This window comes from Acanthochromis polyacanthus, chromosome 7, assembly GCF_021347895.1.
Source record: "Acanthochromis polyacanthus isolate Apoly-LR-REF ecotype Palm Island chromosome 7, KAUST_Apoly_ChrSc, whole genome shotgun sequence".
Classification (NCBI taxonomy): Eukaryota; Metazoa; Chordata; class Actinopteri; family Pomacentridae; genus Acanthochromis; species Acanthochromis polyacanthus.
In genome coordinates, this window is record NC_067119.1 from 13,957,921 (window position 1) to 13,974,330 (window position 16,410).

At 37.5% G+C, this 16,410-nt stretch overlaps 1 protein-coding gene across 2 annotated transcripts; it reads left to right on the forward strand.

Annotated features, from left to right (window-relative positions):
* Positions 1-2,420: 2,420 nt before the first annotated feature.
* cep78 (centrosomal protein 78) lies at positions 2,421-14,644 on the forward strand. Of its 2 annotated transcripts, XM_022192301.2 has the most exons (16): positions 2,421-2,560; positions 3,454-3,722; positions 3,865-4,040; positions 4,830-4,902; positions 5,338-5,441; positions 5,621-5,795; positions 5,901-6,014; positions 6,365-6,429; positions 6,576-6,669; positions 7,515-7,632; positions 7,945-7,987; positions 8,364-8,498; positions 8,600-8,677; positions 8,917-9,098; positions 12,731-12,893; positions 13,369-14,644. In XM_022192301.2, the coding sequence occupies exons 2-16, from the start codon at positions 3,461-3,463 to the stop codon at positions 13,972-13,974; spliced, it is 2,388 nt and encodes a 795-aa protein (XP_022047993.2). In that variant the 5' UTR covers positions 2,421-2,560; positions 3,454-3,460; the 3' UTR covers positions 13,975-14,644. The 2 variants fall into 2 exon arrangements, with proteins under 2 accessions (XP_022047993.2, XP_022047994.2); XM_022192302.2 differs by lacking the exons at positions 2,421-2,560; positions 3,865-4,040 and having other exon boundaries at positions 3,607-3,722.
* The last annotated feature ends 1,766 nt before the right edge of the window (positions 14,645-16,410 follow it).

The following is a 16,410-nucleotide window of genomic DNA, read 5'->3' on the forward strand; positions in this document are numbered from 1 at the left end:
GCAAAGACATGATACCATGTGTAAAGCTTTGAGTGTATACAGGAGCACAATGAACTAAATAATTGCTAACTGGAAGAGGTTTGGACTGTTGAAGGAAGGCCTTAGTGAGAGAAATGACCAAGTAACCAACAGTAACTGAGCAGAGCTTCAGAAATTCTCTGCAGAAATGACAGAGGCCAGGATGGATCTCACCAGCAGTCCATCAGTCATGGCTTTACCATAGAAGTCATTTCTCCGTCCTGTCTGGGGTTTGGAATTTGCAGTATTTCAAAGACTGTGTCAGCATAAGGAAAAAGAGTCCTTGGTTAGATTAATCAAAAATGTAACTTTTTGCAAGCAAACATTTTTTTATCCTCATCGTACGGGTAACAACATCACTACAAACAAACATGCACCTGAAGGGCAGGGCATTTTAAAGGGCTCTTGGGGGCCCTCTGGTGGCACTAGGAGCCCTTAGTTGGCAGTCAATCTTCCACAAACCTCCACACTGAGAGAGAGAGCGGCACTTCAATAATTAGGATGCATTTTGATCATTTTAGTAACAAGAAAGATGGCTTCCCCTCTAATTTCAACTCTCAAATCACCCGTGGCTAATAGCATTTAATCAGCAATATTGTGGCATCAAATTTCCAGCCCAGACCCCACAAAATGATCAAAGGGAACCCCAGACACTCTGTTATTATATTGCTATTAAAGGGACTTGTGCAAAGTACTGAATTAAGAGAACTACTTTTTTCTTTTTCAGTCAACAGTGGCAAGAAAATGAACTATGTACAGTTTAACACTGAATATACCCTAAAGTCCACAACTTGCTAGGTAGCAAATATGTGGGTGGAATGAACCACTGAAATAAAGGTTTGTATTTTGAGTGGGACAAACTTTTAAAACAGTAAATGGTGCATTGGGTGGAATAAATTATTTTTAAAAAACCATAATTTGTTAGTTTTAAAGTGCTGTGTGGGTGGAGTAACCTTTTAAACCTATAAATAAATTTTAAAAAAGTAATATTTTGAGTGGAACAAACCATTAAAGCTTTGAGCTGTATTTTGGGTGAAATAAACCATTTCAACTCTCTGTAGTATTTTGGGTGGAGCAATCCTTCAAAACTGTAAGTCACTCACTTTGACCAATCCAATCATCCAATTGAGGATTACATTTTTCTTTTCTACTCCACAGACAAGGGCAATGGAATGCACAGACATTTTAGGGGGCAGGTGGTCAGTGCAAAAAAAAAAGAGAGGGGGGGAGGGGCACATTGTGCAGCGTGCAGAACCACTGGCTGCCTTAATATCACTGTCTGAGATTTGAAAAAATTAAAATAAATAAATAAATCAGAACACATTTTCTGTAAAAGCATTTATTTTAACATCTCAATAACATAAAAAGGGTCAATAAAACACTGTACCTCAACATTGTAAATGACATCATAATGAAACAAATGACCTTTAGAAAAGTGAGTGAGTTGTGGAAACATCATTCTCTTGCTTTATCATCATTATCCGTCTTCTCATCCTCCTTAAATTTTTATTTATTTATTTATTGAAGGGGATCCCATTAGCGCAGCAGAGCCGTCGCTATTCTTCCTGGGGTCCCATAAAAACAATTCAGCAGATACCAACGTCACTTTGATTTACAAAGTTGGAATGCAACATTAAACATTATATATATATATATATATATATATATATATATATATAAATATGGCATGCCATATATATATATATATATATATATATATATATATATATATATATATATATATATATATATAATCATTGCCAAAAAACAATAAATACATACATACATATACACATATCTATATTTACACGTACCTTTATATACAAATATATACACATATACACATCCATAGCCTCAAATACATACACACACACACACATATGCATAAACATAGATACACCTAAACATATATATGCATACATATCTGCACACATACCGACTAACATACATATACACATACATACACACACACACACACACACACACACACACACACACACACACACACACACACACACACACACACACACACACACACACACGACACCTTCCACTTGTGTTTGTTTAATTTAAGGCACACCTGTGCACTAATCATGGTGTCTAATCAGCATCTTGATATGGCACACCTGTGAGGTGGGATTGATTATCTCAGCAAAGGAGAAGTGCTCACTATCACAGATTTAGACAGATTTGTGAACAATGTCTGAGAGAAATGGCGATATTGTGTATGTGGAAAACGTTTTAGATCTTTGAGTTCATCTCATAAAAAATGGGAGCTAAAACAAAAGTGTTGCGTTTATATTTTTGTTGAGTGTATAATATTTATTGTAAGCACAGACTGTCCTGTTAGGAAATACATGAATACCTCCCCGTCAATAGGAGGCAGCAGGCCTGGATGGAACTGCAGTGGGCGAGGCTTTGCCGGGCACAACAGCGCCACTTTTGAGCGCTCGTTTACATTGTCATCAAAACCAGCAGAAGTTATCAGACTGCAGTCAAGCTTCACCAAACAGTTCGTCGACGACCATTTATATGTGGAAGGGTACGCTGTATTTTTTTATTTCGACTAAATGTGATTTTAAAAACGCATGAAAGTCCAGCTAGAATGGCCGTTTTAGAAATTGTTAGCAGCATCAGAGCTCTCCTTCACAACGGTCAGTTGCAAGTGGCCGAGCTTAGCCTGCTAACAACACTGGCTCAACTACAGCTAACAAGTGCTGAAGTGCAAACAAAACCAGCTCGTCGCTCGTTTAAAACATATCTCCAAAGGAATAAAAACAATTTAAACTCTCCAGAAATAGACCCAGAAGTGCGGCTTCAGTTTGATCTTGATTTCTAGTCGTTCACTTGCCAGTCAAACTGTCAGCCTATTTAGCTCGGCTATGTCAGGTCAACGTTCAAGATTGAACTTAGACTGACGTCTGTCAGCTGTCTTCTATTATCAGTAGAAGAAATGCAGTTTATGATTTGACCGAATATTGACAGCTCAGACGTTGGGTTTCCAGACAGAACTACTCACTAATTACCAGTAGCGCTTAATATCAGCACTCTCAAAATATGCGAACTCGTACCTTGCTCATAATACAGAGTTATTCTAATTATTAGATGACACTTGTTAGATCGTGTCACCCAGATTTAATAATATTGAATCACAAAAGCATTTGTGCGGAAGAGATGGAATCTAACACTTCACAAAATCCTAGAAGTTGGATATGATGTTTTCTAAACTTTTCTATCTGATTAGTGCTAAAATCGCTTCTCAGTATTTGTCATGTAACTATTGTCTCACACACTAATTGTGGTGGAAGCCCAAGGACACTTTGATATTATTTCATTTCCCCATCATTACCAGAAAAATAGAGGAGACCTTGTTGAACTTGAATTATTCTATTAACTGAAAATTTAGATTAATTTTTGGATTTTTTTTCTTTCTAGATCAGAGATGGTTCAAGACAGTGCCCACATTCGACGGCAGGGTGCCCTGGACTTCATGGCTTACTATGACTTTGCCTGTGCCCGGCAGGAATCAGTCCCTCTACCTGCTGTTAAGATGAAGCTTGACAAAGGGATGCTGGACTTTAATGGTGACAGGCTCAAACTGACTGACTGGCCACCTATTCTCAGTTCTATATCCATCAACAAGCACTTGCATCACATTGCAATAAGCAGCACATATCAGGCTAGTCTGGGTTCTGGAGATGCAGGTAAGTCAGAAAATAAAGCTGCTACAACAGGGGAAATGAAAGTAGTTTATACTGTCTTAATGATCTATTTTTAAAAAATCTGAAACTTGAATGATTTATCACTTTTTCATATCAGTAATAAGCACATTACCACCTGTTTTAGATAGAAGGTACTTTAAATCTAGCTTCAGGAGGAGGATCCCAGCTGTCCGGTCTAAGGACATGACTTTAAAACTGTGCAAGGCCCTGAGAGATTGTCTGATAGTTTCCTCCAACCTCAAGACTTTGCAGCTTAATGGACTTCCCCTGAGAGAAAGGGACCTCATTATATTGACAAAGGTAAAAACAGTCACAGAATATGTTTTACAATGTAAACAATGGAGTTTTAACTATTTTATATTGCTTTTTTTTTACTTTTATAGATGGACTGACACAGAATAATACACACATTTGCATTTATTCCTCCCTTTTCTTTCATGGCATGGCTAAAGTTAAATCAGTGTTACTAAACAAGGGATGGACATTTTTCAGAATTACTTCAAAATAACATTCAAACAAAAATCAAGTTTAAATTCATGATGATTTAGATAATACTTTGGCAAATATCCATTTCTGTATTTCAGTATGGTTGCATTCTTACATTCAAACTATACATGATAGACAAAGTAACAAAATTTGCAAATCCTTTGTTTTCTATCAAAATTTTTGTATTTTGCATTGACTGAAAATTATAGTGCTGTGTAAAATTACAACTGACCTGCCTGTCCTTTTGTTTTTTATTCAGCATATTCTTCTCCAGCCTTATTTAAGTCCTATAAAAATGTCAAATAATGTCATCCTTCTGACCTCACCTTGCCACTGATATTCTAATGTCTTTTCAACAGTTTGTTTCCACCATTTAATGTTGTTACATTCTTGTTTTAGCCAGAAGCAAACTAAATAAACTGTATTGCTAGAAACAATTTCTGAGCTTTAAGCGTTGAGAAATAGTACTTACTGTAAGCTGCTGAATACTGTTATCTAGAAAACATAAGCCCTGTTGTGTGAGATATAAAACCTGGTAAACATGTAATCACGCAACTGACCTGTGTAACACTGAACAGAGTAACAATATGTACTCTATCCCAGGGCTTGTCCAAAAGCACTTCCCTGGAAAACCTGTCTCTGGCAAACTGTCCGATCACAGATGAGGGCTTAGAGGGTAGGTATATTCACTGTATTTTAATATCTTCTGATTGTTCAGAAAAAGGGGGCTGTGGTTAGCACTTTCGCCTTGCTGCAAGAAGATCCCCACTTCAGATCCCGGCCTGGGATCTTTCTGCATGGAGTTTGCATGTGCAGGTTTTCCTCCCACAGTCCAAAAATACACTGAGGCTAATTGATTACTCTAAATTGCCCGTAGGTGTGAATGTGAGTGTGATTGTTTGTCTATATATGTAGCCCTGCGACAGACTGGCAACCTGTCCAGGGTGTCCCCTGCCTTCGCCCGAGTCAGCTGGGATAGGCTCCAGCATCCCCGCAACCCTAGTGAGGATAAAGCGGTGTATAGAGAATGGATGGATGTTCAGAGAAAAAACAAACTTCTCAAGATCATTCTGTATGTCTTTCTAGTAACTATTATTTGCATATGTTTCAGTCATTTGCCAAAGTGTTAAGTATTCTACAAGCATCAGGTCAATAGATTTCACTGGATGCACCCTTACCTGGAGAGGGGCAGAGCATATGGCCAACATCATCAAGGTGTGACATCTGATTTTCAGGACTTTACCTGGTTTAACGCTTTTAATGTGTAATTGACTCTTATCTGCTGTAACTGGGTATTATTGATTATAAATTGTGAACCCAGTTCCTATTTAAACATTTACCTGTATTTAAGATAATACACATTTGTATAACAATGCACTTTTTTTCCCCCTCAGCACCAAGGAATGCAGAGGCATGGCACAGCGTGGGCAGAGTCTTTAAGGTATCGACAGCCCCAGTTTGAGGGAATGGGAGGTCTCCGCCGTGTCACCCTTAACTGTAACACTTTGATTGGGGACCGGGGTGCTGCTGCTCTTGCACGTGAACTGACTGAAGACCTCTGGGTTAAAGGTTAGTAAGTTTGTCTTTGTGTGGGAATAATACAATGAGAAAAAGAAAATAAAGGAATTTTTTTTGTCAGGTTTAATGTTTTTGTTTTTGGAATCTTCTTAACAGCTGTGGATCTCCAGAAATGTGGTCTGTCCAATGATGGAGCTCGTCGCTTGCTGGAATCCTTGAAAACGAATTCTTCCCTGTGTGTGCTGGACATCCGTAGTAACCCCTTAGTTGGTAAGAAGAACTCAACCAAAGTTAGAACATATTATAGATTTGTTAAACCTGCATACAGGTTTTGCCTATATGATTAAATACTGGTATGTTGTTTGTTCCACACACTATTTTTAAATTTTGGATGCAGCCAATGTTCCAACTTCCAGGAACAGCTTGTCCATTGTGAGATTTTTATTTAACCATTTAGCTATTGCATATTAATTCTAATCAAATTTTGAGTATGTAGTATTTTTTATATGAAAAATATAAACACTAATTGCTAAAAATGTAGTTGTTCAGAAAAATCTTAACAAAAATATAGATCTCTAGAAATAGTTTTTTTTTCACTGAGTGTTTTGTTTTCTTCACAGATAAGGTCCTTATTAAAACTATAATAGAGAAAGTGCTGATGAATGCTGATGGACAATCACCAGAGGTAAGTGGCTGGAGCTAATTTTATTATTCAGAGTCTAAGATAAAGATCATTCACATCTTAAGTGAATGGTGGATCTATTTGCATGCATGTTTTTACTTGTTGTCAGCTGTGCCCATGGGTTGTGTCTCTCTTGTGCTGTACTGTAGTACTGCTGGATCAAGCCTGCAACTACAGAGTCATCAAAAAGTTCTGGAGCAAAGAGAAGAACACTGCCCAGAGGAAAAGCTGCATTTAGGATAGGTATATGCATACATGTTTCTTGTTTCTCACATAACAAACCTGTGAAAAATACATTGAATCATTTATCTATTGACAAATTTGGGTTCTTGTTTACGGCTATAAAGGTTAATTTTCAGATACTGGCTTAAACTGTCCTTGTTGCCAGTGTCAGAGGATTTTGATTTTAATGCTGCTGAAGTGTTAAGTTGGCTTTTTAGATATAGACTACTTGCAAAGCTTCGGTAATGCCTGTGTTGGATTTTTTTGGCATCTTTTATTTCATAATCATATTGTCTCTTTATCCCTTCTCATCTTTTGGCTTTTAAACAATCTTGAAACACTGAAAAACCTGAATGGCTTTTCATCCTGTTCTCATTTTAATAACCTTGCTGACAGGTAAAAAAAGAATTATGTACTTGATGTTTAAGTGTTTAATATGGAATTGGATTGGATTGAATTAGGTGTCTTTGCATTTATTCATGTATTAAAATTCCTCAAAGATCCACTTGAAGTCTTTTTCAACTTCAAATGATCAGTCTTTACATTGTTTTGCTTGTGGTTTATACCCTGCTCTTTAGATGCAATGCACAGACATAATTTGTCACTTTCTTCTAACCTGTAATTCAAGCATTAATCAGCTTCTGGACAGCCTTGTATCCTGATGAACATTACATTACATCATGCATTCCACAAAGTCAGGATCATTGACCTTCCGTCAGATTAAGTATGTTGAATAACACCTTGAAGACTCTGAGTCCTTGTTCAAAAGCAGAGACCTGTTACCAGAGCTTCCAGACAACCTTCCTGTGGCTTAAAGCTCTCTGACTGTGATGTTCCAGTTCTTAATATGACTCGCTCTGGTGCAGGTACTCATAAAGGAGCATGCTCTGGAGGATGGACTTTAGGTGCTGCTCAGACACAGAAGGCCTATTCACGCTCCTGTTATGTGCCTTGGCGTGCTGCTGCACGAGCTGGACGCCAGAGGTGAGGAAATATTAGTGAACCAGTTTAAATCTTTTGAAGAAACTGTTTACTGATGCTTTCGATCAGCAGTTTCTTATCCAGATCACTCAGATTCCGTTTAAAAAGCTTATTTAGATTGTATTTTTTCTTGTTGAACATGATGGAAAAGTTGGAGTTTAGTTTTTGAGTACATTTATGCATCATGTCTCCTCAACCAACCAGAATAGAACATGCTATAAGTGTTAAACATTTACATTTCCAAGATTTAGAAAAGCCTTCAATGGGCATTACAGTGATGGGTAAACTGCTATTTGTTGGATTCCTTGTTTGTAGAGGTCTGCCACCTGGAGTGACTGTGATAGGCCAAAGCTTTCAGGTAAGGTTTTTTTTTGTTGTTGTTTCAATTAAATTCAGTTTAGCCCAATTTAATTTATATAGCATCAAATTCAAAACAGCTGTATTCTCAAAGCACTTCACATAATCGGGTAGTAACCTTACAAAATTTAACACTGAATCGAAAATTTCCTTTGGATCCCTTTTAAGCAAGCGGTTGGCAACAGTGTGTTACTGCATTAAAAATGACTTATTTTAGTAATTTGTTTGTTTGTTTTGACCAAGAGACAATTCAGACCCCCGTTAAGAACATTCACCTCATGAAATTTGTTATATCAACTGCAACACTGTTTTTACCCACATCTCCTCCCCTACTGTTGAATATATATATATATATATATGTATATCTGTTTTATTAGGGTGCAGCTACTGTGAAGGTCACTATGGAGTCTGATTCAGAGGAGGAGGAGGAGGAGGAGGTGGAAGTGGAGCACAGACCATCTTCTCTAAGGCTTCAGGACAGGATCACTGGACGGCAGTTTGAACGCTTGCAGGTCCATTACTTTAAGTTGAAGTAATTGCTTCGATGGCTCTTTAAAATTTTGTTGCTCCAAAATGCCTGGAACCTAAACAGTTGATTCTGCACGTCCTGTAGATGGAGCTAAAAGAGTGTCGTTTGAGGCTGGCGGAGGAGCGCAGGGCCAGACTGAAAGCCGAGTCGAGGCTCATGGAGGTAACTGTAGTCTCATAAATTCTTGAATTTTGTTTTTTGTAGCCTTCATCCATTTTTTTGGTACTTCTTTAACTGCACGTTTTCTGCTCAGCCATCACCGGTTTGAATTTTATTGAAGAGGGCAGACATAATCAGATTATAAACTTGTATTAAGTTCACACAATTGGATTTCTAAATGAACAAATAAGAGATTGTTTTAAATTGTCCCATTATTCTGTCATTTTCTCATTTCCGTTAAGTATGAATTGGAAAATGCCCGACTCCGTGATGCCAACCGCTCCCTGTCGGAGGCGCTAGCAGCCACTGGTTCGGTATCAGCACCACCTGCTTTCAGTGCTCTTGAAGATGAAGCCGTGCTCGAGAGCATCGAGAGCTCTTTCACTAAGTTTCATGCCTTCCTGGATCTCCTCAAGGACGCTGGGTGGGTATTCTTAAAACTGGCCAGTACAGCATGTCTGTTTAGACTTAGTCCCTGCCGTTTTGGGTCTGCATCTAGAAAATTTAGTGGAAGTTTATATTTAACTATAGACCTTTCAATTTCATTATACATCTGTGGTCATTCAGTTTCTTATTAGATTCACATTGGCTTATATGACCTGATGTCTAGTTACCCACCTGTTTCCTTCACATTGAATCCCCATAAAAATAGGTGTCATTTAATTACAGTTTCTCTTTGTCATGTGTTCAATTTACCTAATTCAATTTTCACTGAATCCATCTTAAAAGTTCAGTACCAATTATTCATGATCAATAATCAATCTACTCATTATATTTGAAGTTATATGTTTATAAGGTTCGAGCCCAAAACAGTACTTTAAAAAAAGACTATTATGTCAAGCAGCAACCAAACACTGCCAAAAGTCCCTAAATTACAGTTCTTTTATCACTTTGAAGAAGCAATAAAAGTTTGATAAATGCTTTATTGCAAAGTTTGTCAATCTGCCTTTTCAAATAAACAAATTTAATGTTTGAGCTGTATGATAAATCAAAAAGTCTTTTTGGCTATTCTTTTTGTTCGTGCAACCATAAATTAATTTCGTAAATGTGATTGCAGTTTCTTTCTTAGAGGAGAGTGATGTAGGATAGGAAAATCTCTTGTAAAGGTGATGCATCATAAATTCTTCCACATGTGGTGCATTTCATGTTTTTGTGTAGTTGTCGTCCGTCATACTGCATAATTACAAGAATGTATGAAGATCAGCTGGATTCAGGATCAAGAATATCCCCCCATCTGACTCTGGATAAACAGATACAAATTGACGTACAGTGTTACTGTCATATAATGACAGTTTTCTGTTTCATTTTGAGCTGCCCTCTAACAGTACAGTCTGTTTATTTTTGTCCAGTTCGTTTCCAGGATATAGTACCCTGAGACTGGGCGCAGAGTTTCATTCTGACAGGATGAGTTCACTGGCTGAACTTTGCCTTTACTTTCAAATGTTTGATGTTTGTTATATATTTCGTATTTACATTTTGTTTTAATTTATCTCTTTGATGTTTTATTAATTGATAGGCAGTCAAGGGGCTGGATTTCATTTTGCAGTCATCTTTGTGGTCATAAACTGTTAGCATCAAAGTTAAAACAAATGAAGGTTTGAAATATTTCAGTTTATATGTACTGAAATATATATAGATTTTTTTTAACGATGTCTAATGAAAAATATTGAGCCTGTTCCACCATAATCTAATTATATGACAGGCATCTGTATGTTTGAACTTCATACCTTTGGAAAAAACAACATACTTTGAGTTGTGTGATGTGACTTGGGGCAGGCTTTCCCCCCGTTAAACATCTGTTATAAACTCTTTATGTTCATGAAGTAAATATTTTCTACAATGAAAACAGATCATATTTATGAGATTCACCAATTAAGAATGTTTTAACAAAACACTGACAGATGGTGAATTTCATTTTCCAGCTGTTTTTAGGACTCCTCTCCTCTAAATGTAATAAAAACCTTTATCATCAGACCTCAGCAGGATCTATATGAGCGTTTCCAAAGAGAAGTAAAGAGTTGCAGTCAAGTTGAAGTGAAACATGGATAGAATTAGAAGTAGACTATTAATTGGACAGTTTGATGAGCTGCTCTTAGATTGGATTCAGTCTTTTGTTGATTAGTGCATTACCATGCATTATACAGTCCACAATATACAGGTCAGTCTCTTATAAATCAGGCATATGCATTTAAACTGTGGCTCTCTGCATCACCTTCATGAGCATGAATGAATGAAGCTGTGAGTAACATTAATGGAAAAGTCACCGATGTCTAAATGGCTGAATAAGCCAGCAGTGTTGCATATCCCATGTCTGAAATGGGCTTATTTTATCATAAAGATATTTGCGGTTTTACCTTCAATTAAGTTGTTTTTCTAAATTAAAAAATGATGCTAGAAATATTGGAAATCCCAGATTATTAAGAACCTTTCAGTGGACATTTTAAAGATATGGTCTAAGATACCTTTTGTATTAAGCCTGCAGTGTGTGGACCCTCATTGCCTGCAGGCTTCGGCAGGAGGAACCAGCTGAGAGCGCAGGAAGGACCGTTACAGTTATATGAGGAAAATCTGTTATGTGCAGTAACATTGTTCAGCATTGCACTGACGATACGACTTTCAATATATAAGCAAATATTGAAGCGTGTACATTCCCTATATAGATCCTGTGTCTTTCCCCTTCAGTAGGTACATGTAGTATAAACACTGAACAGACCTGAGCCCACTCCATAAAAGATGTGCTTTCTTTAAACAAATTGCACATAAATGTCCAACCTCTTAAACAGAATATTAATATAACTCTTATTGATTCCCTTGATTCCTTTAAAATGTTTTCTTCTTGACTTAACAAAAACATCTCTCAACATTTTTGTTGCTTTTCTCCATCTTCCCCATTATATGTTTATTTTGCACAAGTCAGTCAGCTCTACTTTAGTTCCTATTGATAAACATATAGGAAATTAATTCGAAGCAAGAAACAAATTTTAAAAAATAAAGATCCAAAGGAATTAAATTAAATTTTACCAACAAAGCTCATACTGTCAGAGTTAAATTCCTGACTCAGTACCAGGATCCTAATTACCGAGCTAAAGGGCATCTCACAATGAAACAGAAAGCAAAGATCAGATTAGGGGAAGGTGTAAAAGGATATCCTATACATTATCGTAAATGTCATTGCGGCTGACATGGTAAACAAGTGAATTTCCTGTTTTGTGTAAGTGTAGGGTTATTTCTTATAAGTTGTAATTCATATATAGGTTTGAGCTTGGCTTTCTGTTTCATTTTGAGATGCCTCTTGACAACACTATTTGTTTGTCAGTTTGGCTTTTTGTGTTTGGGCACCCAATACTGAGGCCCCAGTTTCATTCTGAGAGGATGAGACAGACACCTCAGTCATCTTTGGATCATTTGGGCTTTTGATCTATGTCGTAACTTCCTTGTTTACTTTTGTTCTGAATGTATTCTTTGGTTCTTAATAAGTGTGGCTCAAAATCGATAGGCTTGGTCTAATTTTGGTGCCATCTTTGTTCCCTGCATTTATCAAGTGTCCCAAGTGTCCAGCTCAGTATCAAAGGATATTCTGACACAATCACCTACTAAAAGTCAGTTCCTGCAGTTAGAGCTTCATTCTGACAGTTTTAAAATAAATATATTGAATTTAACTTTTCTGCCTTCTCGCTGGTTCCTAATGTTACTCTCTTTTTTATCCCTTTATTCACATTACCTAGTAATGGTAAGATTCACCCTGCAAGCTGACAGGATGCTTCTTTAGGTTTGTTAGATACAAACCCTGGATTTCTGAATTTTGTGTTTTTGGTACGCTGCAGTTTCAACTTAGACCGTAATGTTAACTGCTCATTTTAGTGATGATTTGTCTTCTAGCAAATAAAAAACATGACATAGGCATGTCAGGTGATAAAACACTTGATTTTTACTGGAAAGTGTCTAACAGTCACCAGTTACGAATATCTCAGATTATTTAAATGGCCACTTCCATGAGTGAAATGCATGTGTCAGATCTGGATCTTCAACTTTAAAAGATTGCATTTGTTTCTGTAGCCTCGGTCAGCTGGCTTCAATGGCAGGAATTGACAGGTCAGATTTCCAACCTCTGGGAAGACCTCAGCTGTCCTCTACAGTCGGACCACATTTGGATGGTGCAGCATCTCTGGCTCGGGGAGAATTTGTGGATGTCACGGCAAAGACTGATGCAGTGTCTCTGGTGAGTAAATGCAAAGCGATTTCTGGGGGATGTTTTCAAGTGACAACAGCTATTTGATTGTTTTGTATCGACACAGAGTGTTTCAATTTCATGTTTGCATGTAATTTGTGTGTATGGTTGCAGCTTTAAAGCACTCTATGTGATTATATAATACCACAAATGTGTTTGCAGTAAAAGGAAGAAATGTGCTTGAAATACTTCACTTGGATGTCTGAGCTGTAAGACTGCAGAACCACATCAAGTGGAAATTTGGATTAACTTTGATTTATGTTTTTGATGCTACAAAGTTCTCCTTCACAGAACCTCATGTGTAGAAGTGTCCCATAATGAAACACGTTGCTAATACTACTCAGAGAACCTGGTTTATGCAAGTAGCCTCAAAGTTTCAGTATTGCTTATATGGTCATGTCTTAAAAACACGAACAATATCATTTGTGCATTGCTGCATTTTTCTTTCCAAATTCTGCTTTTTCAGGTGAGCAGCGTCCTACCTGCGCCACTTAGTGGCCCGGTGGACACCACAACTCCCAGGTCTCCATCCTCTGTCAGAGCACCCTTGCATAAAGACAGGCTTCTAGATGTGACCTTCACTCAGGCTTCAGGAGGTGCAGCATTCCCTGGCGTAGGCAGAGAAGAAGAGCCGGATCAATATTCACGGCCTGTTGCCCAGCATGACTCAGTTTCTGAGCGCAATTTCCTCAGCCAAAAGTCCTTTGATAATAATTCCTTTGGTAAAACTTTCCAGGCCCAACCAAGCCACCCTAAAAGCAACAACAACAATTCTCACAGAAGCAACAGTCCCCATGGATACAGCTTCAACAACAGCGAAGCTTACAGTCGTGCTTCGCATAGCAACGGGTCTCATGGCGGTTCGTCTGTAAGTCTTAGTGACGTTATAAGTGACAAGGCAGAGTCGGTGGAATCAGTAGGGGCATGGAACAGGGGAAAGGGAAGGTCAGCGACAGTAAGTCAGTCAGAGTCAGAAGTGTTACAGAGGAAAGCCGATGCTGGGAGGGGTGTTCTGGGGCAGCTCGGGTCTCTGCAGGTTCTGGGAGGTCAGGCCGATAATGAGTCCTTCTGAGCAGCTGACCAGAGAAAATGAAAACTACTGTGTCTGTTCTCTGTGGTTTTCCTTCAAGTTCTTTCTGTTACCCTATGACGTTGACTATCGATTTTTTTTTTTACACAAGGATGGATTTATTTTTATAATCTTTGGAAGACGAAACACCACAATTCTTACAATTTCAATTTTAAAAAAAAGCAAGAGAAGTCAGTTAAAAATATATGTAAGCCAAAAGAGAGGTCGGTAGTTTGTTTTATTCAGGGATGGAGACAACTGTGTCAAGAAATTGAATGCAATGTATTTTTTTATGTTATAAAGTATGGGGACGTGCAGAATAACACTTTCATTCAGTAAACGGATTGTTTGTGTCCGAGTTTCTAAGCTAACCCCACCTTAAGCAAATTTAAAATCTGAAAATCAGGTTTCTCTCAGTGTGATTCTAATTTGAGCTCAAACCAGTGTCAAAAAGAAAATTCAGCGTCAAAGCCATTTCATGGGAGCTTTAAGTAAAAATTCACACCTTGTTTCATGTGTTTTACACGATGCTTTTGATATACGTTGATTTTTGTCTGTTTTTTATCAAAATGTTGTGTTGTAGGATTGTATCATTTGATGTTCCTGTTAGGATACCCTGTTCAGCTCTTCAATTTATATTTTATAATAAACATGTTTGCTGGTTAACACTAAATCAAGTTGTTTTTCAAGATTTTGGAAAAAATAAAAGTTTATTACAAAAATTGTTATGACCCTGGCGTTGGAGATTTTCAGAGGATTCTTCAGGTTACCATGTTTTTGTCAAAAACTTTGAGCATGTGCAGTAATAAAAGGCAATTCCAATATTTACTGGTTATTAAATCAGGCTGTCGTGCCACCAGACCGAAACCTTAAGAGTGCTGACTGAAAACACAGTGGTTCTTCTCAGCGCAGTCAGTTTTGATGGAATTTCCTGTTTCCTATTGTGCACTATAATTAAGCATTTCTAGCAGCCTGTTACTGGTTTAAAATGTGGACTTGAATCTACTCTACAGACACCTTTTTGTCGAACATGTCAGCTCCTTTAGCAGGACTAGTGTCTGTGTTCTACATTTTTGTTTGTTGTTCCTCAAACACCCCCCAAAGCATGTTTTTTTGTGGGTTTCAGCTGGACATAGTGTTCTTTTGGAATGAACACTTTTTCCATGACAAATGAGTGCCAAACACCAGTAAAAGCCAAAAGAACATCAAGAGAGAGAGTACACCAAGTGTTTCCAGTTGTGATGTTCTTTCAGTGTTGCCTAAACTTTTATTCTCACATTTGTCTTGAGATTCTTTTTCCTCAGCCAACTGCTTTGCAATGTGTGGGTGTTTTTTTTTTTTCATAATAAAGACACTGATTAGAGTGTAGTACAGAAATAGTTTGGGATAAAAATACAGTAACTTGCCACTTCTGTTCATTAATTTGTGTCTGTTTATGTGTAGTTGACATACTGTGTACCTGCCAGTAATGTTAAAAAAAATAAGAGTCTGTAGAAACAGAGCCAGTTTTGTAGTGGTTGTATATGGGCTTAAGAGAATAAGTCAAGTTTGAACTGCACTGAGCAAAATCAGATAAAGCTCTTTGTTTTAAACATTCATTGAATTAGATGATGTGCAATGCTGTGCAAAGTAAGGATGCTTTTAATTAACTATATTTAAGTGCAGTAAACAAAAAAACTAAATCAATATAATGTTTCATGTGGCTGTATATTTTATGAGGTACTTTACAATTGTTTTTTTCAAAGCATTGTCTCATTAGTTCTGTGGGCTCCAGTTATCTCTGAGTCTTTGGTCTCTGAAATGAATTTCCAGACCGACTGCATGCTGTTGAGGTCAGAACTCTGTGGAGGCTGTTGCTCTGCTTGCTGCTCAATGAATTTCAGCCCTATCAGATGCCTCTCTGATCTCATAACCTGATAGATATGTATCTAAAATGTCTTAAAACTTCATGACAACACTTTAACACATCTTACAACTGAAGAGTTCAATTCATTACTCTAAAGAGTTTGCTGCTACAGTCCTGTTGGATCGAGTAAGACCAGCAGCTCATCGTGGCTGCTTTGACTAACATTTTGGACAAATTCTGCTGTTTTTTTCCATTTTTTTTAAATTTGCCTTGCTGACCATTAGTCAGAATGAAAATGAAATTACGTTAACTTGGCAGGTTTACGGTAACATTGACTGGACGATGCTGAAGTCACTGTTTTGCAAATCCAGGGTGTGGTGCCTGTAGTGTTTTCCCAGATTGCAATTTCAGAGAAAGACATATAGCAAATCTCTAGGTGTTACTTTCATTTTCTGCTTCCTCTGTGTGAGACCCAAACTTCAGTAGATCCATTTGTACAGCGCTGTGAAAAAGTATTTGCTGATGTCTCCTTTGTTTGCTTGTTTCTTGCACTTAAATGCTCCAGTTCATCAAACCACTCTTGGTAGCAACAC

Bases quoted from the DNA above. Each gene is read 5' to 3' on its own strand.
- cep78 (XM_022192301.2), top strand. From the start codon at position 3,461: ATGGTTCAAGACAGTGCCCACATTCGACGGCAGGGTGCCCTGGACTTC. The intron at 7,633-7,944 runs GTGAGGAAATAT...CCTTGTTTGTAG, and splicing joins GCACGAGCTGGACGCCAGAG to AGGTCTGCCACCTGGAGTGA. The intron at 8,499-8,599 runs GTCCATTACTTT...CACGTCCTGTAG, and splicing joins GGCAGTTTGAACGCTTGCAG to ATGGAGCTAAAAGAGTGTCG.